General features: G+C 45.5%; 3 protein-coding genes across 9 annotated transcripts in view; 2 read left to right on the plus strand and 1 right to left on the minus strand.

Moving 5' to 3' along the window:
- Positions 1-64: 64 nt before the first annotated feature.
- ankle2 (ankyrin repeat and LEM domain containing 2) lies at positions 65-10,401 on the plus strand. Of its 4 annotated transcripts, none has more exons than XM_037481339.2 (13): positions 65-179; positions 2,278-2,775; positions 3,542-3,736; positions 4,220-4,404; positions 4,702-4,890; positions 5,004-5,126; positions 5,512-5,575; positions 6,062-6,237; positions 6,340-6,446; positions 6,797-6,987; positions 7,118-8,000; positions 8,265-8,396; positions 8,614-10,401. In XM_037481339.2, the coding sequence occupies exons 2-13, from the start codon at positions 2,289-2,291 to the stop codon at positions 8,822-8,824; spliced, it is 2,943 nt and encodes a 980-aa protein (XP_037337236.2). In that variant the 5' UTR covers positions 65-179; positions 2,278-2,288; the 3' UTR covers positions 8,825-10,401. The 4 variants fall into 4 exon arrangements, with proteins under 4 accessions (XP_037337236.2, XP_037337239.2, XP_037337237.2 ...); XM_037481342.2 differs by lacking the exon at positions 65-179 and adding an exon at positions 235-256; XM_037481340.2 differs by lacking the exon at positions 65-179 and adding an exon at positions 1,128-1,270.
- Positions 10,245-13,832, minus strand: pgam5 (PGAM family member 5, serine/threonine protein phosphatase, mitochondrial). 4 transcript variants are annotated; one of them, XM_037481350.2, is made up of 6 exons: positions 13,225-13,832; positions 12,598-12,773; positions 12,310-12,435; positions 11,875-11,963; positions 11,074-11,204; positions 10,245-10,768 (listed from the first exon to the last, which is right to left on the minus strand). In XM_037481350.2, the coding sequence occupies exons 1-6, from the start codon at positions 13,455-13,457 to the stop codon at positions 10,618-10,620; spliced, it is 906 nt and encodes a 301-aa protein (XP_037337247.1). In that variant the 5' UTR covers positions 13,458-13,832; the 3' UTR covers positions 10,245-10,617. The 4 variants fall into 4 exon arrangements, with proteins under 4 accessions (XP_037337247.1, XP_037337246.1, XP_062418461.1 ...); XM_037481349.2 differs by having other exon boundaries at positions 11,074-11,207; XM_062562477.1 differs by having other exon boundaries at positions 11,074-11,207; positions 11,875-11,967; positions 12,308-12,435.
- Positions 13,833-14,563: 731 nt separating this feature from the next.
- zdhhc8b (zinc finger DHHC-type palmitoyltransferase 8b) overlaps positions 14,564-21,583 on the plus strand; it is a 44,839-nt gene continuing 37,819 nt past the window's right edge. The window contains exon 1 of the mRNA XM_037481344.2: positions 14,564-15,232. Within this exon, the coding sequence (XP_037337241.2) occupies positions 15,129-15,232 (104 nt within the window). The 5' untranslated portion in view covers positions 14,564-15,128. The remainder of the gene's footprint in view (positions 15,233-21,583) is intronic.

Raw genomic sequence — 21,583 nt, forward strand, 5'->3', positions numbered from 1 at the left:
TATGGGCTGTCCACAACAATATTCTAAATGTCCAAAATTCTGTCATTTCACCACGTTGCAGTCGTTATTTTGATCAGGCACTTTTTTGGCCGGAACCGGGTCCTCGGTGTCTGCATTTTGAAACCATCGCGGTGAAGACACCTAGCAACAGTAGCCGGGGGAGAGGAGGAGAGGAGGAGGTGGGCATGGCACTAAAACGTGATATATGTAAATTGCTTTGCTTTGCAGTTGATAATTGTGTAATGTTGTGTGACTGGTAAGAATACAATTATGGTGTTTTTATTGTACGGCATCATGTATGCTATTGCTAACCGGTGACATGGGTGGTTAGCTTATTGCCTTGCTAAGGAGCTAATGACTGTTAGCATGCTTGTCAAACTCTGTTTCCTTGAACGGATTAACGTTATGTAAGTTAGCTAACGTACGTCAGCCTAATTTTCTTTGCGTCCCACTTTGACTGACGAATATATATTCTGGTCTAATGGGTTTCTTCCCATACTTAAATATCTATAGAATCTGCATGTCTTGCAGTTGGCTTGCCTCATACATACCTGACCAAGTTGGCCTGCATGGGAGTGTGTTAATGAATCTTCTTTACTGTTGCTTTTATACCCTCACTACCTTTCCGCCTTTTTATTATTTCGTTTTTTCCCCCTTTTGACCAGAATAAGCTCTCCCCGAGTCGGGTACATTATCGTTTGCGTGGATTAGTCACGTCTGCAAGTGCTAAGTATGATGCTACATTCAAGCCTTCGGGGAAACACGTAAATCTAAAATGTCCTAGAAATACAATTAAAGGGAGCTTTCTGATGACACCATATTGTTGCTCCGCGTAAATACATGTCCTTCACAAAGCTTTCACGAGTCATACAATAGCATTATATTGTCAAGTAGGGACTTAAGCACGTTTTGTGAGCTTAGAAGTCACTGTCGTGGCGCTGCGTTCGTTGTGATAAAGTAACTCAACCGTGTCAATGGGCGGTTGTAATCCTTTTGGTTAATCTGGGTATGTTTTTTTTTAGATAGGAAAGTGACAATTATTTGTATGTCCGCTTCTTGTCACCATCAGGTGGTCTAAGATTAAGTTTTCCCACAGGTCTGGAATGCAGCGTGCGCCCTCCCTTGGAACTGAGCATGCGCACAACATGTTGTAAACAATGAGACTATTCCAGACCGTCTCTAGCTTTGTGTCTATCCCACAGTATATCGGTGCAAAATTAACAAGGGTTTCCACCCCCTGCTTCGTGTATATAAATAACAATGTTCATTGGTAAGTATAGGGACACGTTTGTTACTTGATGTCATCCCGTACAATTTGATTTTTATCGACGTCTTCACTAAGATTGGTCGCGTTACACACCGTATGACATACTCGGGCGTGACAGCGTGCGAATGAACCGACTATTGTCCCAGCAAGGTATCCAGCTTTCTATTTATTCGTGATTGTTCATATTTTACCCGAAAGTTGTGTACTTTACTCTCATCAGTCTAGATTTTCATCTGAGCAGTTTCGCCAATGCTCTCCGGCTTCTTGATTAGCATGTAAGCTAGCGGATGCTAGTCCCACAATAGTGTGGTTATTTCTAAGATATAAAGTGTTGGATGGTTTTATAATGTAGGCATCTTAAATTGCAGAAACACTTGCATCATTAAAATATCTACAAGATCTAATATATTCGCCCGGGTCACCTGCAAATACTTGACTGAAGAAATGTACTTGTTATTATTATGTATTTTAACTCCCAATGTGACAGTTTGTCGGAATAAGATGAGTGTTGCATGGACGGCATTTAGTATTAAAATGCAAGCTAATTGCTTTCTAAACGAGGAACACAGTCATTTATTTGACTCACGACTTGACCATTGTCTTGGTTCATGTGTAATACTAAAATGGTATGAGTAATGGACAAGCCAAAGGGTACACTAAATAATACTGTTTATGGCTATGGTTCCAGACTTTTCAATGCCATTCAATATTTTTTTTCTTAATGTATGCTTATTTTTTTTATTAGCTGCTGCTGTTTGTCTACCTGACACATATTTATATTTAAATATTTTTAAATGACGTTTAATAGTGGTTAAATAGTTTTTTGTAGTATAATAGCTTGGTACGTGTGGTGAAGTATGTATTGAAACATTCAAGTTACGATTCTTAATATTTAGTTGGAGATGGGGAGAAAAAAAGTAGAGACTGGTATCACATTTCGTATGTTCGTAGAGTTTTTAGTTTATTGTCAACTGTTGGTGATTTTTGCTGTGGTGTGTTTTGTTTTGTAGGGAGCTGAAGCATGGAGGTGGTTCTGAGCAGGCTGAGGGGGCTGAGTGACGATGAACTGCGCAAGGAGTTTGCCCGAGCAGACCTCAAGTGTGGTCCCATTACCACTACCACTCGAGCCACCTTTGAGAGGAAGTTAGCTCGAGTGCTGGCCGGGCCAGAGAGCAGCGTGGCTGAAACGGACAACAGCTCGTCAGCAGGGGTCTTGGGCGGTGCGGCCTCCAATGCAGATTATGCCAAACCTGTGTCATATGCCACATCAGCAGTGGCACCCACCACTGCTGCAAGATGCAGCAACCTCGCTGAGGGATCCAGCGAAGAGTTGGACTTTGGTTACGGTGTGGGTCTCAACCCTCCAGAAGAAGAGGAGATCTCGGTAAACACATCCCCAAATAGCTCTGCAGAAGGCAAAACGCAAACCCCTTCAAAGTCAGCGCAAGTGTCCCCAGTCTCTTATTTTGGAGTGTGTCCACTTTTGGAAGATGTTCTGGCTAGAAATGGTAAGACATACTCTTCTTGTTACTCATCCAACAAATTTTGATGTTGCAAATCGTGATTTGAATCACAGGGTCAAGATCACGGCCAAGGTGGTCTTGAATTTTGGAATCAAAGAGTTTAGATAAACACTGAAAACAATAACTGTAAACCATGACTAGACTTTTTGGGAAATAGTAAAGTCAGTACAATTTCACACAGTGAGAAATGTATCATTCAGTGAAGAAAGACCTCCATTTTCTTTGATATGTTAAACTTTTGTTTTTATGCAGACTTGCGGCCAAAGTGTAGCCTATAAGACTATTGTGAAGCTTGTTTGTTTATGATGTCTACTGTCTGTCCCGTTTGGGTAATAGTTTTGAATACTTGCTCCTGCTTTAGTTCGATATCCACATTTTGTTTATTGGATGAAAACATTTGTTATTTCTTTAGTGGTAAGAATAAAGGCAGTAGGACAGCATGAACTCTTCGAAATAGAGTATTGATCCAAACAGACCTTTAGCGAGCAAAACAAAATCAATGCTGGTAATGTTTGCCCAGCTTGTATTGCAGCAGCAGCAGCAGCAGCAGCACTTTGTAGATCCCCATGAAAATACGATGTTGTATGAATAGAAGTGAAAATAGCAATTAAACCAAACGCAAAAAAATACCTTCAGCAGCAGATAGAAAGATGCTGCAATAAGTAATAAATAAAAAACGAGACCTTCAGATCGAGGAGAAATAGTGGAAATGGATAAAAGCTGATTCTCTGTGGGTTTTATTTGTCTCTAGAGAGGGCCCACGTGTACACAGATAAGAAAGATGCACTTCAAGCTGTCAAGACGATGAAGGGAGCCCGCTTCAAAGCCTTCCCCAACCGTGAGGATGCTGAGAGGTTTGCGAAAGGGATCTGTGACTATTTTCCCTCTCCCAACAAATCTACACCATGTGTATCTCCTGTCAAACCAGGCCTGGTCATTAGTAAAGGTTAGTAGATACAATTCTCTGGCTAAAGAAATCAATACTCAATAGAAATATTCTGGTATGCATTTAGATGCTCAATCTGGGTTTCATCAAGTTATGGCACACTGATCTTTTTGGTCATGTTGAAGGATAGCACTCCTATAGGGGTGCACATTACTAGAAGCAGAGTTCAAACAAAGACCACATTTTTTTCCCCCGTCAACATATTGCTATCTTAATAATTGACGGAAACATTGTATATTGCATGGGTTGCCCAATGGAGTTAACTTCAGGGGTGCACTTTGCAGCTGTGTCATTATCAACACAATTATGATGAACCAAAGGACTACACAACGCAGTGGTTGGAGCCATTATTCTTTCCTGGTTGTGTCAGGTCAATTGTAGTTGATCCCAAATGATGCATTGGGCACACTATCCTTGAACAATATTTGGAATACCTTTTTCACCGCAGCGCCTGTTTCGCTCTCTTCTCCCTTTCCACACCAGACAACATGGAGGTCGATGCCATCAACCGGGAGCGAGCCAACAGTTACAAGAGCCCACGCCCCCAAGACCTGACGGGCAAACTGAGGAAAGCTGTGGAGAAGGGTGACGAGGCGACCTTTAAGGAGCTGGTCTGGAGCAACCCGCGCCATCTCATTGGTTCAGGGGATAATCCCACTATTGTGCAGGTGAACATTTGATTTCTTGAGGTGTTTTGGCGTGCTCATCTCAGATTGAACTTTCTATATATATATATATATATTTAAATAAAACTTGTTGTGAATTACGAGGCAGCTTTAATTGTGCTTGTCTGAGAAGTCCTTCAGGAATACACTAAACGTGGGTGTTTAATCCCTTACTTCAGCAGGTGATGTTGAGGTCGGTCGCTGCTTTTAGGCAAAATGAAGCATTCTTTCCTGTTGACAGGAGATTAAGGAGGATTATCTTCCTATCCACACAGTTGTTCCGCTGTTTTGTCTGGTTAGGAGGGCTGCCGGTATAACGTAATGCACGTGGCATCCAAGGAGAACCAGGCAGGAATCGCTCAGCTGCTGCTGGACACGTTGGAAAACCCAGACTTCATGCGCCTCATGTATCCAGACGACAAGGAAGCTATGCTGCAGAAACGAATCCGCTACATTGTAGATCTTTACCTCAACACTCCAGATAAGGCTGTAAGCTCGTTTTTACTATGCCAGCAAAACCAGATTCAATTACATCATTTCCGTTCAGTTCAAACGATTCTGTTGGTAGGATTGTGTTCATATTGTTGGTCCGTTTGTTCCAGGGCTTTGAAACCCCGCTCCACTTTGCCTGTAAGTTCGGGTGCCCAGACGTGGTCAATGTCCTGTGCTCGCATCCCGACAGCGATAAGACCTGCAAGAACAAGGAAGGCCAGAAGCCGTGTGATGTAAGTTTCATTTTCAACACTTGTTGAACTTTGTTACATGCCCAACGAGCACCGTGGTACTGTCCACGTGGCCGGGCTTCTAGTTGCTTGTATTTCTGACTGTGTACATGTGGAAGCTGTCTAGCAGCCTCTCTCAGTGCTGCTGAACTCTCGTGTCCTGGCAGTCATGGCCGAGGGTGGGTACACTTTCGCCTACTCAGGTCTTGCTGCTGTGACCTTTTTGAGCTTGCTTTTTTTAATCTTTTGGCAACAATCCCTCGCTGCATGTTGAAGGCTAAAATTAGATGACCATGAGCAAGTTCTGGCCCCAGCTAATCCAGCAACGGTTGTGTGTTGTCAGCTGCATAAACTAATTCATCCCTGCATTTTATGTTCTTTTTCACAGCTCATTTGTAGCAGAAGAAATAAAACCAAAGAGGTGAAGGAGAAAATAAGTGAATATTTGGAGGGTAAGGTCACACACACACACACACTGCTGAAAATATTGCACAGTTTTGTTCCTCTTTTCCCCTGCTTCCTGGTGGACACAGGCAAGTGGCCTTCAGTATTTACACAGTAGAGGCCTTATTAAATGGAAGCAGCATGTTACATCCTATAGTTTGTATTTGACCTGCGTCAGTTTATTTTTGAAGTTGTGTTAACCATGGGGGGGGGGCAAGGAATTATTCTAAAAACCTCATTAGCATTTTGATGTGCTATATAACTGAGTCTTTACTTAACTGTCTCTGTGTACTATTGACTACTTTGCTTACCATTCAGTTTTGCAATTAAAGCTGAGTGTCAGCCTGGGATAAGAGAGAATGGGAAGTGTTCGACTGGTACTGTACGGACGCTGGAGAGAGGAACAATGCATTTCTTTATGGATGAGGTATGATCTTCTAGATCTACCCTCAATGAAAATACAAGTGTATTATGTCTTCTATTTGGTTTCACAGATCGGTGCTATATCCCTTTGCTGAGGGCCACCGACAACACCTCTCAGCCCATCATTGGTGGCCTGTGGTCGCCCGAGTCCTCAGAAAGTCTCTCGCTGACCCAGCGGCAGGCGAGAAGCCCAATGGATCCTGTGATGACAGTCGCAGCCTTCGCCGGCCCACTGAGTCCTTCTAAAGCAAGTTCCTTACCCGATGACTTGTCCATACATACCTAACATTTGCATAAAGTATGCATGGAAATCATCTATTGACCATCGCGTATTCTTTTCATCCTGCAGGCGGATGATTTCCGTCGGGCCTGGAAGACGCCACCCAGAGACAGGGCGGAGCGCTTGCGCCAAATCCTGAAGTCTGACCCCGACCGAGGAGTAGAGCGAGTGGGCAGGTACGTCCTCGACCTCATTCTACTTATCAAGCCTTAATAACTTTCTCTGTATTTTCATATATATTGAGGCTGCTGAAGGGTGATGCCACTGGGCAAATTGATGCAATTTCTAATGCATTAAAAGGCAATAGTCAGGAGGCCTTATCTTTATTATTGGGTGAAAAAAAAGTAGAAGAAACAACTGTCAGTGTAGCACAATAAAACTGCACCCTCCAAAGTGAGCTCAGTCAAATCTATTGTACAACTGAATCACAGTAGTCCTGGAAATGGTTGAAAAGCACAATGTAGTAAAGTTTTTTTTGTCCAGTTTTTTTTTAAATCTAACTTATAAATTATCTTTTGCTCTTCAGAGACCTAGCACATGATATGGGCCACCCATGGGCCGAGTACTGGGACTTTCTCGACAGTTTTGTGGATCTCTCGTCAGCCGAGGGGCTCCGCAAGCTGGACGAGTACCTTGGCAACAAGGACTTCAGCCCACGGGCTCACGGAGAGGCCAGAGAGAACGAGACCAGCAACCGGTTCAGAACGCCCTCTCCCGGTACCGTCCCAGAGAATTAGATCGTAGCTCACATACGATACATTATTGTATGGAAGGGAGACCGTACAGTAATAATGACGCTATAATGATGTATTTTCTGTTTTGGTTATTTGCCATCTCTGACTTTCAGGCAAGCTCAAAAAGTTCTGCAACTCCATCTCCGTTGGTGCCTTCCTTGACGAGGGCGACGACATCAGCCTCGAGGAGATGAAGAACCGGCAGAACGCAGCGCTCACCAGCATCACGTCCTCTGCGTCCAAGGACTGCCTGAAGGGAGCAGTGGGCGGCCACGAGTTCCACATCCTGCCCATGGCGCTGCACCACCGCGGGGCCGACCTGATCGAGACGGCGGCGGAGCAGGACCCGCTGCGCTGCTGCGGCGGCGGCCTGCTGACACACGGCATCGTCTGCAAGAACGGGCTGTGCTCCTCCTCCAGAGACGGGACTCACAACGGAGAACAGGTGACGTCTCGCACCTCCCCGTCCTCCTCCTGCCTGCTGTCGCCCATCTCCAACCTCATGGCGGAGTTCGAGCGCATGTCTCTGCAAGAGCCGCAGGGCCGCCCCGCCGACTCCAGGGAGCGGCGGAGCAGCGGCGGGAGCCGACATAAGGAGGTCCGGGACTCCCGCGGCTCCTCTTCCTCCTCCTCCTCCACGGCGGCGGAGCTCAGCGGCGGGCTGAACCGCCTGTCTCTCGGTCGCAGCGTTCAGGACGAGGAGAGCGCGGAGGCGCCGGGCCGGAGAACCGAGGGAAGAGGGACGAAGGAGCGGCGCGTCAGCGGCAGCTCAGAGGAGTTCTTTGAAGCACAGGAGAGTCTGGAGGCGTTGGGCAGGACTAAGGGTCCGGTGTCGGGGGGGCGCAACTTCTGCGCTCGGTCCAAGTCATGGGACCATGGGGGGAGGGACCTCAGCAGCTCAGGGTCCTCCGGGTCCTCCTATAAGTCCTTGGACAACTCCAATGAGTTCCTACCCAGGACCCCGCCGCACATTTGGAGAGGACTTTTCATCGAAGGGTGAGTCCGTCCTGTGGGGGGGGGGGGGCGGCGGCATGATGTTGTCTTTGCTCTTAGTTATGGATCCTCAAATAGAAAATGTCTCGTATAATGTTTCACACGGTGTCAAAATCTATAGTCTCCTTTACTTGGTCAGACCCGTATACTGCAACACCAGCTTTAAATGTGACCAGCATCCAGTTACCAATGGGTTGCATGATCCAAAACCTCAGTTACAATAACAATACTACACTCAATTAATCTTGTTAATTGATGTTTTTATAGGGATTCACCCTCCAGGTTGGACAGAGAGGTCATGTCGGCAATAGAGGGTTCAGACCTCGATCCCGTGAAGTATCCCAGCATTCACAAGTGGAAGAGCACAATGAAGTCATACTCGGCTTCCGACATGCTGAGGTTAGTTGGTGTGGCCTATTATAGGTGTACTAATTTTACCGTGTGGTCATGATGATGCTGCCTTGCCCCAGAAAGTATAAAAGTTGTTCTCAGTGGCTGATTAAATCGGAGTAAAGACTTTAAAAAAACAAGAAGAAAAAAGAACCTTTTCAGTATTAACCGCACGGTAACAATATTGTCAGAGCAACGACTGACCGCGTTGATGTGTGTCGCCTAGCTGGCCCAGCCCCGCGGTGGTAAAACCACGCCTCAGGACGCCGCAACAGACCCTCGGGTCCCCGGTCGGTGGCCAGATGTCTCCCAGCGGTCGCTTCAGTCCCGCCCGGCACGCCGCCTCGCCGGACTTCAGCCCCAGCCGTTACAGCCCTGCCAACGCCAGCTACATCCAGCGCATCCGCCTCAAGCACTTGAACGGGCCGGCGGTCTAACCGACCACTTCGCCCGACCCCCAAACCCCCCCCCCGTCCCACTAACTCCAGCCGCACAGAGGTGGCTACAAACCCTATAACCTAACAGAAATATGCACAAGTGTTTGGAAGATTTGTATTCATGATGCTCGGTACTGCTCTTATGTTATACAGGAATTCTCATCACGTTGGGTTGTGATGTAAACTCAAGACACAAAAAAAACAGGGGAGAAGAAAAAAAAGACGTGATAATTTATGTACTGTACGAATGTGGGCCGAGTTGAATTGACGGTAATGTTATTAGTGTGAACCACCTGTATCATAGCCCGAGTCAACCTTTTTGAATCCTCAACAGAATTCTGTCACTGAGGATATTCTTAAAAAAAAAAGAAAAAAGTAAATTGTCAATATTTTAAAAGTTATTTTTTTGTATGTTGGTCAGTAGCACAAAAATGTAATGTTTTTAAAACCGACTGCCATTTCCTATGTTTTCCTTAGTTCAGGAATTGCCTTAATTTTCTGAATGGATGGACCAGCTCTTTGTTTGGACGCACTCTCTAGCTCATTCATGAAATATCTGGAACTGGTCATTCACAGATGATTAGGGGGGAAACGGGATAAACTGATTAGACTGAAATCATCCATGTTTTTAATTTTGTTCAATAAATGCATACATTTTCCATCTCTCCTCAGTGGTTCCTGGACATATCTTGTCTTTTCCTTTGTGCCACAACCAGCGGCCTTAGACCACCTGTAATCACAAGAGGGCCGAAAGACTGCACAACTCAGAAAATAAAATGTGCTTATAATAGACATCTGCCTTATGCTTGCAGAGAACCAACTGATTAGAAGAGCGCTGCATAGTCTTGATTCCCAGGGGGATCGGCAGAATTTGCGACCTTTTTCACTTTAAAAAAGCGTAGTTTGATACAGTGTTCATTTCTGAACCAGCACTAAGGAGTTTAATGGCTAAGCTGTGTCATTAATCTCTTTAATGGTTCAAATTGGCTTCAGTAAACTCATACGTGACAGGTACCAATGGAATTTGAATGTACTAAAGCTTGCTGTATTGTTAAAAGATAAATTCACTGCTGTAGGAGGGCATATCGGATACATCGGGACAAACATGGCCAATCATTTAAAAATATTCAGTGCTCTGAATGTAGTTTTCGTAAACTAAACCTTTATCCAGAAGCACAAACTTCCCTGAGAAGATTGTACTGTTATTCTTGTGCTCTCAGGTGGTAACTCATCTAAATCTGGTCTCTGAATGTTTGTAAACGTTGAACTTTGCGAAAAGTTACCACTTGTTTTTAGCATTCTGTGCTTTATTAAAAGTGGATATTCATAGTAAATTCTTTCTGTATGTCTCATTGGCTTTCAATAAAACACTCATACCTAATTGCTAATGTGTACTTGATTTTTCAACTTAAAAGAAATATCCAAATAATCATTTCCTTTTATTAACTACAGCTGCACCTTACAACATAATTATCTTCACAAATCAACCTACTGTGATGAGCGATGTAACGCTAAGACCAAGATTTGCATTTACAACAACTATACAAATACAACTTTTTTTTTTTTGGTTTAAAAATCTCACTTATGAAAAAATCCTCAGTTTACATTCAGGAGCAGCTGTTGATCATTTCTGCTGGCGTTCTATGGCACAGAAGTAATCCCAACCATAGAGTCTCATCAGATGGGGATAGTTCAATTACAAAATAAGAACATTAAAATTTATTTTCAAGACACTTAAGGAGAAAACTGAGCTTTGCAACCAACGGACTGGGCATCGCAGTCCCTGTAGCCTTTCAGGTCCGCGTTAGTTTGTCTGGAGGCATGAACCCTGCGTCGCCCAGAGTTCTGAGGGCCACCCTGCCGCTGGGTCGGATGGTGAGCCATGTGATGCTGCCGTTGTTCAGGCCCATTCGTAACCAGCCCTCTGGGGGAAACTGTAGAGCCCTGAGACAACAAAAGGAACGGTATGAACAAGATATGGAACTTATATGACAAAAGGAAAATGTGATATTTTGTGATCTCTGCCCTACAAGTTGTTATTTGGAACCTTTTAAACCCTCGTCAAAACTAACTAAACTACGTGCCCTTTTTAAAACCGCTGCACGGTCAACAAGAAATAGAGGAAGGTGTGTGTGTGTGTGTGTGACAAGAGAAAAACAATGCTGCATAGTTTATACACAATGGTTAGCAAAAGCAAGAAGACCGCACTGTGGCCTCGGCTGAGCCCGGACCAACAAGCCCACACAAACCTGCAGACAAAATACCGGATCACATTGGCATGACACACGATGATCTCGTAGCTGTCCTCCTTCTGCTTGGGGTCGGCCCGGTGAATGTAGCGGCGGAAGGCTGCTTCAATGCGCGCCCCATCTTCGTGGTACTGCTGGAGGATGGTAAAGAGGTTGAGAGCCACCTTTGTCAAAATAAGCAGGTTCGGTTTGAACCCCCTCAGTCAGGGCAGAGGCAAATTTAGGATGCTGCCGTGAAACACAGGGAATGCACAGAGAGTTCGGTTTCCAAAAGGAGACCTATGAGGATCTATTTGGAAAATGTCACTTAGGCACTGAATCACCAAAGGCAGTACAGTTTACATAGGTTATTTTTAGGATTGAAATAGATGGACCGTCGGTCAGTCATGAGACTGTTGTGATACAAGTTCTTATTTTTAAAAGTAGGTCCTCTGTACTATCGATAATTCAGCAGTTTTTTGTTTACTGCATCTTCTGGAGAGGAACGCTGTGCAGCTGTTTAATGTTTTCAAATTGTTGGAAGAAAACCATAATACTCCTGCATGGCTGGAGATGCTTGGGGGAATAACGGATAATCAGATTAATGAAATATAGATCATCGGCTACTAGACTCCTTTAAACATTTTGGAAATGAACTCTTCCTGTGACACATTCCCGGGGCATTGCACTGGCAAAATGGCTAATGCATTTATTTTTGCAGCTTAAAGACAAAACACTTTGCAGACATAGTTGGCAGCAGAAAGACACCCAAACCAGGTCTACACCACACTGTAGAGGTAGAGTGCATGCATTTTCTCTCACCACAGCGTCAGGCTTCCAGTGAGTGACCGGTGGAACGGGCTCGATCGGTGCCCCCTCTCTCAGAAGATCACAGCTAACAAGCTCCACTCCTGGACCCATAGGACATTCAGGGCAGGGGGGAAATGTTAATATACATTTGCATTTCACCTGCTTTAAAACTCGCCCAGGTTAGTACGTACAAAAAAAGATAGGGTATATAGTTCAGCTATCATCGGTTTAAGTAGCTAAAAATTGATATATCGCCAATATAAAAGGTAACATTACATCCGCACCATGATTTCAGTTATTGTTCATGAACAAAGTATCCAAGAGAATCATGTATGTGCTTCACTGAGCAATATTATTATCTTAAATAATTTACATTCCCAACTATTGCAGACTTGTAGAGGGGGAGAAAGGCTTTTGAAATGAGAAAATGAGGCATCTATCCACTACCTGCCAGGTGTTTGCTGATAATATTGGCCGTCTCCGTGGCCCTGGCCATGCTGGAGTGGATCATGACGTCGTACTTGAGGCCCAACGCTGCCAGCCGCTTGCCGGTGAAGTCGGCCTGCTCGCGGCCTGTGAACGGAGACACAGGGCCCTTTGAAAAGACTCAGAAGACTTGTCAGGAAGAAAATGGTGACGGGACGACGGGCAAGCAAAGGCGCCATTCTGCTGGTACAGTGCACGCATCGCCATGCACTCGTGACCCCCAGTTTGACCGAGGGTGAAAACGCTTACCCAACGGCGTGAGGATCCTCTCTTTGTCGACGGTGCCGCTCAGGTTGTACTGGGAGTGTCTGATGAGGAGGATGTTGCGCGTGGCCTTGGGTTTACTGTTGTCCTGCTCAGAGCTGGGGTCTTCGGTCGCCGGGGCGTTGGTCTTCTTCCCGTTGGTCAGTGTATGTGGGTCTCTCCTGAGCAACGCAGGTCAGATGAGCCGATTTTGAGGTTAAGAGGCTTTGTCTGTCTTAATTAACTTGAGGGGCGGAAAACAGGTTTAACGGGGTGACTTAAGATGATGATGATCAGTATAAGACTAAGAATTTCCAACCTAGTTTAAACAAAAGCTATGATTTAACTTGTTTCTTTTTTTAAAGGGTGTAATATAGCCGATTGGCTTGAGCACAACTTCGTCCAGAAATAAGTATCGCAACCAAAACCCCCACAGCTCAACCTGTTCAACCTTTACAGATTAAAATCAACATACATGTCCCCGTAATAGTGAAGCTGCCATTAAATTGATTAACTACTTTATTTTTGAGCTTTAAATCCATACTTGATGGACGGGAACACAAAGGGAGGGGGTGGACGAAAATCAATCAATCAATTAATCAATCAGCAAAGAGGGCGCCTGAAGGCACGTACTTATCCCAGTTAAAGTCCCACGCGTGTCCGGTGGGTGTCGGTGTGTGGCTGGCGGGGGTCCACGCCGGCTGCGCCGCCCGAAGCACTCCGAATATCGCCCGTCGACCGGCCGCCTCTCCCGGCGGCTCGCCGAGGTTTCCGCGGTACTCTGCGGCGGCACCGGCGGCTAACACCAGGACGGCCGAGCCTCCGGCGACCCCGCAAATAAGTTTCAAAGTTTTCCTGTACGACATCCCGTCGACCCCGTTAGGAGGAACCAAACTAAGCTACTAGCTAATTGACGTTAGCTGAGCTCAACCGGTTTACCTTTTACGGAGGTGCTAACGCTGTTTCGCTATACAAATGCGTGGCTTTCTATTCACCCAACGGGGGTTTAAGGGTTTTATTCCAACTCCATCGACGGATGCAAAACACGCGTTCTGAGCCCCGACCTGCGGCGGGCGGCTGTCGTCAGCTGGAAACTAAAATTAACAAGCTAATAAACGCAGCGGTTTCCTACACTACGGTGGCTCGCTTTCTTCTTCTTTCTTCTTCTACTTCGTTTTTTTTTCTTCTTCTTCTTCGAGGTGTAGCGGCAGCTGCCACCCTTAAAGTGTTGAATTACTGCCCCCTTCTGGAGGAGGTTAAATCATGCAGTGTCACGTTTAATTTATACCACTTTTTGAATTAAATCCATTAACTTAAACCATGGGCTGTAGTGCTTGCAAAATACCTCCCCGTTTTTGTTGACTTTCGTTATCTGGACACCTTGATCATAATCTAATATTATTGCACAAAGGACAGTGGGATTTTTCTTTAAGACAACACTTATCCCAGAAATGTATTTTCTAACATCACACACTGGTGATCTCCTTTGTCTTTTAAGTGTGTTTAACTACTCGTACACAGGGTTATAAAGCACAACCACTAATGTCTCATTTTCTGGAGAGAGGAACCTACTCTAAAAGGTTCTATTGAAAAAGGCCCAATTTCTTCACTTTGACGAATATTCTCGCAAATTGGTAGGGAAACACGGGGTAAACAATTACGACATGTTTGGCCTGGCAAATTACATTCATTCAGAAACGTTTGGACATCAGGGCTTATGTCGTCACTCCTACCGATCGATTAATTTTCCCGATGACGACTTCCGCTCCACCCCGAGCAGTTTGCGTTTTCTTCGCTTTTTGCGCAGGTTCCAAAATGAGCCGCTTGAGGGCGCTGTGATCCCCAAATCTATAGTAGAAACTACAGCTGGAGTCACAAGTCATTTTAGCAACTTCAACCGATTTCAAATAGAATAGAATCCTATTGATATTTAAATAACACATAGCGGATTAAAACTCTCTGCAAAAGCAACTACGGGCGGCGTGTCCATGTGTGCCCGCGCATTAGATGAAGCGACATTAAACCGCAGGATTCCAAGTGGCCGTTTAGTGTCTCTCCCTCCACACAAGAGACCGTGGACTGGTCCTCTTCCCCTCTGAGTCATTTTGATTTCCCATTCATTCATCACACAGCAAATGTGAATGCAGTCGGGTGAGCGGTTTTTTTTCCAATTTTTTTTTTTTGGAGACGATTATAATTATTCCGCATTTGCGCCATCTCCGCAGTGCAAATACACGGCGCGGCGTGGAGACACTCCGCAGAAGGTTCTTCTGCACGGAGGCTCCACCTTTTCAAGCGGTTCAGTGACCTCAGCAGTGGGCTGGACTGGAAGGGTGGGATCTGCAGGCTTCCAGTGAGCGCGCGCCGTGGACTCCGTGCCTCTCTCTATCTGTAGGATCTATGCGGCTGCGGCGGTAGCAAAGACGCGCCTTTTAGAAGGGTTTTTACGTACAAAACGGAAAACTGGATCTTTTTTTTTTTCCTTCTACACGCGACTCCAATCGGAATAAATAATTGAGGAATGTGGAAATTACAGAATGCCCAACAGCGCTGGAAAGAGATTTAAACCCAGTAAATACATCCCAGTGTCCACTGCAGCCACGCTCCTTGTGGGATCCACCACTTTATTTTTCGTTTTCACGTAAGTTTTGTCTCCATCGCTTCTTCTTCTTCTCGTTCGTATGCATTGCGGGATTTGTCCCCCCCCCCCCTCCCCCTTTCACAGTTTGTGCCCCACAGATTGCACACATGAGAGTGGATTCGCAGCTCGGAAGTTTTTTTTTTTTTTTGTTGTTGCATGGCTTGGACTCCGCCGCATTTCGGGTACAAGAAGTGCTTCGATGTGATTCAATCGTTATCGGTGCCGACCGGGAACCTCCGAGCGTTTTGCGAATGGAGAGAGCGTTCGGCCACGGGCTCAATACCTGCGAGGCAAACTTCCAACAAGCCACGCAAGTTCACCGTCGCTTATCGCCGCAGCTTTTAGGCCGCAGTTACTCACTTTCCAGTGGGGGGGGGGGGAATAATGCCGCAGGCCGTTGTTGATTACTATTAAAATGGTTGCATTGGCTCAGCGGGCGGTGGTGTGTGACTCATGCTCACTCACTCACTCACTCACTCCGTCGGTCGGGCACGGAGAGAGTGTCACACAACCCCCCCCCCCCCCCAACAGGCACTGTGATCACGCCCCCCCCCCCCCTGGGGCTCCCAGAGCGGAGACCTGCAGGAGCCCTTCACCTATAGGTGTTCCCTACCAACACCCAGCACAGGTGCAGCCCATTTAGCTTTCAGGATTATACCCCCCCTCCCCTCCCCTCCCCTCGACAGATTATACACAGGTCCTTTTTCAGTCAAAATTAAACCCGAATTTCTATTATGTTCTGACAAGCAGAGGACAATAACACAATCACAATAAGTCCCATCTGCCAGCATCAGCTTTGCAGAGCCCTGATGAAGGACAGTGTAGGTGTCACTTTGTAATACAGCGCTTTGCCCTGTAGGTCGGGAGATGAGAGCAGATCCAGTGATGTGGTCTAAATCCCCAGGTGGCGACCCCCACGTGAATTCCTTATCAGTGGAATTATGAACCGGATCCAAGGAAGCCCAGAGGAGGTGTTTAAAAATCATGTTGGATTCTTCTAATCGAGATTAAGAACTGACCTTTAGTTAAGCCGTCATGGTGTCTGGCAAAGCATAACACTGTGTTTGTATCAGTAAATAATGTGTTGTTTTTTGACACGGATCTGTCAGATGTAAGAGTGCAACACCAAATGTGTTCTTCACTTGTACAAAGGAGAGAAAAGAGGAAGGAAGAGACTGTAAAGGCCTGAGCTGCACCTTCAGTGGTTTTGCATTCTCAGTCTCAGGTCATATGGTGTTTGTGCGCTTGCGTCGTTGTGTGGGATTTTAGCTTTAAAACCCTTAGCGCTCCTCTGTGTGGTCTCCAGGGCCTTTGCATAAACAAGTCGACTGATGTACAAGCCCCGTGGGAGGAGGGGGGGGGGGGTAAAAGACTGTGTTGTGATTTAGAGATCTGCATTTTGTTTGCAAACAGCAGGAGCCGGATTATTCTTTTTATTTATTTAAAAAATCTACTCACCAAGGTCCACCTCCCCCCAGCAGATGGTTCAAGGGGTGAGGATTAAGACTTTACTCGGTTGCTCTTTCTTTTCTCGATAAAAGGTCCGGAGGATTGAGTCGTGATAATGGAGCCCCCTGGGGAGCAGTGCACGTCCAAACTAGGCCACGTCTCCTCGTCCGCACACACACACACACACACAGCGAGTCCATCGCGTTTACGCCAGTCTGGCCGTGCCTTTGACTGTGATCAGTGGTGTTGGAACCCACAAGAGATTAATCAGAAAAGCAGGTGAACATTTTACCTTTCCATGTTGCCAACTGTGTTTGGAAACCCCAACGTTATCCCTGCGGGGGGTTAAAGAACCACACTCAGTCCATTGCTGATGCCTGACACTTTGTGTTTTCTCACACAGATTGAATTAGAAAACATCAGGACGGAATGATTTCTGCCTCCATGGCCGCGACACATCGCAAAATATCCTGATGATGAATTCATCTCTTAGTCATGGTTAAGTCATGCTATTATCCCAGCCTGGTTCTAACCAGACTCTATTACGCGGTGTCCAATGTCGTCCCTGCGCTGTGCGGCTACACCGAAGAAGCTTTCTTTTACCTTTTTTATTAAGTAATCCCTCAGGCAGCCCGCCACTATGCTTTGTTGCCAAGCAATAATTGTCCAAACGTAAGGCTCCGCGCGGATAGCAGTGCGAATGCTGTCCAGACACTTGATTCGGGCAGCTTGTGCTGCGTGAAGCTGAGTTGTGAGAGAGGTGGTCAGTGGTGGAGCCATAGTCACCAGGCATCAGGGAATCTAATCTCCAGCTTCCACATCTGTTTCCTCCTTTTCACTGCACCTCGGTGGAGTCGCTCCTCATTCAGGTCCGACCCGACGCATTGTTTTGGATCTCTGTTCTTAAAGAGCTTTTAAAAAAGGGTTTTTCCGATGTTGGTTGAGAGAGTGCAGAGTGGCCGAAACAGAGAAAAGAGGAGACCTGTCAAAACAAGTGCTCATGTATTTAACCCTTTAGGTCATTATGGTTAAAAAAAAAGAGCCATTTACAGGGTTGATTATATATCTAACTCGTTCAGTTCGGGCCCTTGCCACCAGGTTCTCTTTTTCTGGACTGGTCCTTAGTTTGATGACTCTCAATAGAAATTGAGAGAAGGCCTTCCTGTGATTTCTACACTAACTACCACACTTTGCTGTTTTTACCTGACCGGGCGCTTCGAGGTTTCAAGTTCTGGTCATCCGTGTGTTCTTTGGGTCCTTATTTAAAGAAGGGGCCCCTCTTCACAGTTCACAGTTCAAATTGCAAAAGGTCAAAGGGAGATGGACGTGTCAACTGCAGTTTGAATGGTTAAAAATCAATTAAGTCGTTTTGGAGATATCTAAATGTCTAAAGTCAGGAAAACACGTCTTGCTGGCGAATTTGAGGGCATAGTTCATAAGATCAGCAGGTTATAAGTTGTCGATGTGTGATTTCAACATACCTGGCCCCCGTTTTGTGACAAATATTTTTTTCTAATATATTTAGGCTTAGCATTGGCTTTTTCTATGTGAATGGAACTTATTTTACATTCAGCAGATGGCTCCGGGGGTTCACCCGTCCCCTCCCCAGCATGCTCTTTGTAACATTGGGGCGTTCCATATTTTATTAATTGAAAGTCTAAAGGCATAATTGAATGGTGGTTCATCGATCTTACTCCCCGACCCGCGTGTTATCACGTATGCAGAGCTGCTATGCGTCCTTTACATTTTTTTGTCCAAGGGTTTCGTCAAACAAGCTTGTAACCATTAATGCTCCACTGCTCGGCGTCAGTTTCCATTGGAGCCCGTTTGCCTTCCTTTTGTGTGGGTTTTGACCCGTGCTGTCTGGGCCCTGCGTGGCAGCCGGACCGGCTTGGCTGCCTTTCGGGTCTAGTTTGTTTGTCTATTTATTTATTTATAGTGATATATTGCCATGTTTGAGATGTCCCAAGGAAAAGAGCGTGTCTCGGGATGAGGAAATGACCCGTCGCCATGTCATGAATATGCTGTTGTAGCTCGTTCTGCTCACGAAACAAACATGTATTACACCAAGAAACCAGAGAATGTTATATCTATTTGCAGCTTCACTTTTGGGTCCTACTTGCCCAACTTTAACCTCCTAAATGCGCTTTGCAAAATCTTCCAAGAGACACCCGTGAGTGGGAGATTTTTACTCTGAAGGCGAGCTCATCGATATTCCTCTTCTCTCCTCACACGCTGTCGCAGCTTTAGGCTCCTCAGCTGAGGTGGATAAGAATCCATCCTGTCCTCGTGTCGCACAGAGGATAAAACTTGCTTATCTCGGCAGGGCCAAAAGTAGCCCGCAGACGCAGAGGCTCACCGGGACCAGATATTCCCTCAGCCTAAAATCCGCTGCGGAGCAGAGTCCTGCTTTGTTGAGATAACCGGGGATGGAAACAGTAGCAGGTCGGTGCGGCGCGGTTAGCTTTGTCAGATTAGATAAAGATGTCATTTCCTCCGTAGGTCCTCATCCATCAGCACCCGGAGCGACCATTCGGAGAGTGACTATTGCACTGCGGTTATTCCAATTCAGCTCTCAGTAGTCACTCAAGGGGACGGCCAACTTATTTCTCTTTGAGTAATGGATTTGGCCACATTTATGAGGGGAACTTTTTATTCAGCATAAGAGTCTTTATGCTTTAGACCCCATATTTGAGCATGTGTGCCGGTTATTCTTTCTTTTTCTGTTTGTGGTTTATGTTTCACCACAAGGATAACGACAGGGTTCCTTCTCACACATGTGGCTCTTTGTGCTAACCTTTTAGAGTCTTGACTTCTTACCAGTGGCTCGGAGCAATAACGCCTCTCACCTTTTTTCTGGATAAAAGGAAACACGGAAAGAAGCCTCCTGAAACACCCATTATGCATCGGGATTGACTTGCACATTGGTTTTATTTTACATGCTCGATGCTGCAATCATCTTTCCATTGTGTGTTTATTCCTAAAAAAGGCACAATAGACAAATGTATGTGAAATGTGCTCGTTGGAAATAAACAGCGAGTTAGCTTTTAAAGCCTGTACAGCGGCTACATGGTGTGGCAGCCAGAAAACCCTGTTCCACCACGCTTGTGTCCAAGTGAAAGACTTATCCCCTAAAGTCCCGACCACTCAGAAGCAAAAAGTCCTTTTTGAAGCTCCGTTGCTTTGATGTCACGTAACGCCAATCTGAATAACTTTCTGTTTAATTCCGTCAGCGCTGTTTGGATTTCCAGGCACTGATTTATAGTTATGATGAAAGCAGAGACCAATGACTCCTGAATCGTCTTCATGGGCCTCAGAGGTCCTTTAAGAGATTTCCAGGGGGTCTCTAAAGCGAGAAATTGTTCAGTGCTACAATTCATTTGATCTTGATTGATCACTGTTTGTGCACTGCATGTGTTTTGTTTTTTTTTTTAGCTCAAGGCATCTTTGTACCTAATCATAGCCGTGTAGAGAGACTGTGCGTGTCCTGTGGTGGAATTAAACAAAAAGGAACTGAGTTTTGTAGCACATAATTTATGTCATTGTGGTTTATGTGATGCAAATAGAAACGGAGATGTTGCTGGAAGGATTCTGTTGGATTTATATTTTACTTATATTTTACTCCTGTGTCTGAACTCCATCACTCATAGTATACTCAGCCACTCACTGTTTGACAGCGATGTGATCAGGGGCCCAACAGAAGCCATTTTCAAATGGCTCCTATGGAGGTCCTATAGTGTCATCTAAATACCAGAATAACTCCCGTGTTCGCCATCCCTTCTCCCGCTCACAGTCCTGATCAAACCCAACCAGCTTTATACTGCGGGCCATGTGCAAAGCCAAACCTACTCAAAAGAGACGGGTCATCTGGCCTTTCCCCTTCAATGCTTCACGTGGGCCTGACCAGCAGAGCTCTCAATACGGTCAGTGCAAAAACCGCCTCCATCGGTATCGATGAGTGGAGGAGGCCAAGAGAATGAAAAAGGCCAAGTCTTCTAATGCCGTTGCCATCCCTGCCCTCTTGTCACCGCCTGACAACTAGGTTAAGATGATGCTGACAGATCCTCTGCCCTGGCTCCCTACCGTGCATCCCGGAGCAGGCCGGCTGCCTGCTTTACATGCCACACAAACGCAAAGCATTGACAACCCTGAATCACCTCAAGCTGCAGGTCGGGGGCGAGTTTGCCTTGATTTAGTTCCTCGGTCAATTTCAATATAATCCATGTTGCTGTCTCCTACTCGACACACGAAAAAACACAAATATAATGTTTTAACGCTTATTTTTAATGATGATCTTTGTACCAAAAATGACATTGTTTGTCTACTGTTACACCGCTGTTACTGAAACAAATGTATTGCATAATCCTTCACGCTTTATACAATGCGTTCCCAGTGGAAGGATTGAACACGACCGCTAATTCCAAAGAACAGGCCATCTGCATAAGACCATATGTCTTGAACGGGGGAGGGGGGGTAGATCATTGTGTGCAGATTTGCATGTATAAAATACATCATAATCTGTAACAGCAGGTGATAAAATCAAAATGATAGCGTGGTCTTTTGCATGGTTTTAAAGCAAATATTAAGAATTGAATATGTCTTTAAAAAGCAACGGCTTGAATTTGTCTGAAATCAATGTTGTGGATGAGTTGGATGAATATTTTAGATGCATATTTGTCCCACTGGAGTTTGAGACTGTTTCCTTTCTCTGTGTCTATTTAAAGTCCTCTTTGGTCTCTCTGAAGCACTGACTTTGTGGCGCTCCGGTGCTTGCCAAAAAAGTAAATTGTGCCTTGTGATGCCATGGTGGAGCTAAATGGATCCATGTGGAATTCAGAAATCACAGCGTGGGCGAAAAAGTGCGGGAAAAGCGCAGCGAGGTTCTCCCAGAGCCTCGAATAA

The sequence above is a fragment of the Pungitius pungitius genome, chromosome 5 (assembly GCF_949316345.1).
Source record: "Pungitius pungitius chromosome 5, fPunPun2.1, whole genome shotgun sequence".
Classification (NCBI taxonomy): Eukaryota; Metazoa; Chordata; class Actinopteri; order Perciformes; family Gasterosteidae; genus Pungitius; species Pungitius pungitius.

Coding starts and splice junctions, on each gene's coding strand:
- ankle2 (XM_037481339.2), top strand. CDS start 2,289: ATGGAGGTGGTTCTGAGCAGGCTGAGGGGGCTGAGTGACGATGAACTG. Junction 2,776..3,541: donor AGATGTTCTGGCTAGAAATG/GTAAGACATACT, acceptor ATTTGTCTCTAG/AGAGGGCCCACGTGTACACA. Junction 6,988..7,117: donor GTTCAGAACGCCCTCTCCCG/GTACCGTCCCAG, acceptor TCTGACTTTCAG/GCAAGCTCAAAAAGTTCTGC.
- pgam5 (XM_062562477.1), bottom strand. CDS start 13,457: ATGTCGTACAGGAAAACTTTGAAACTTATTTGCGGGGTCGCCGGAGGC. Junction 12,774..13,224: donor TGGGACTTTAACTGGGATAA/GTACGTGCCTTC, acceptor TGCGTTGCTCAG/GAGAGACCCACATACACTGA. Junction 11,208..11,874: donor ACTGGAAGCCTGACGCTGTG/GTGAGAGAAAAT, acceptor ACCATCCTCCAG/CAGTACCACGAAGATGGGGC.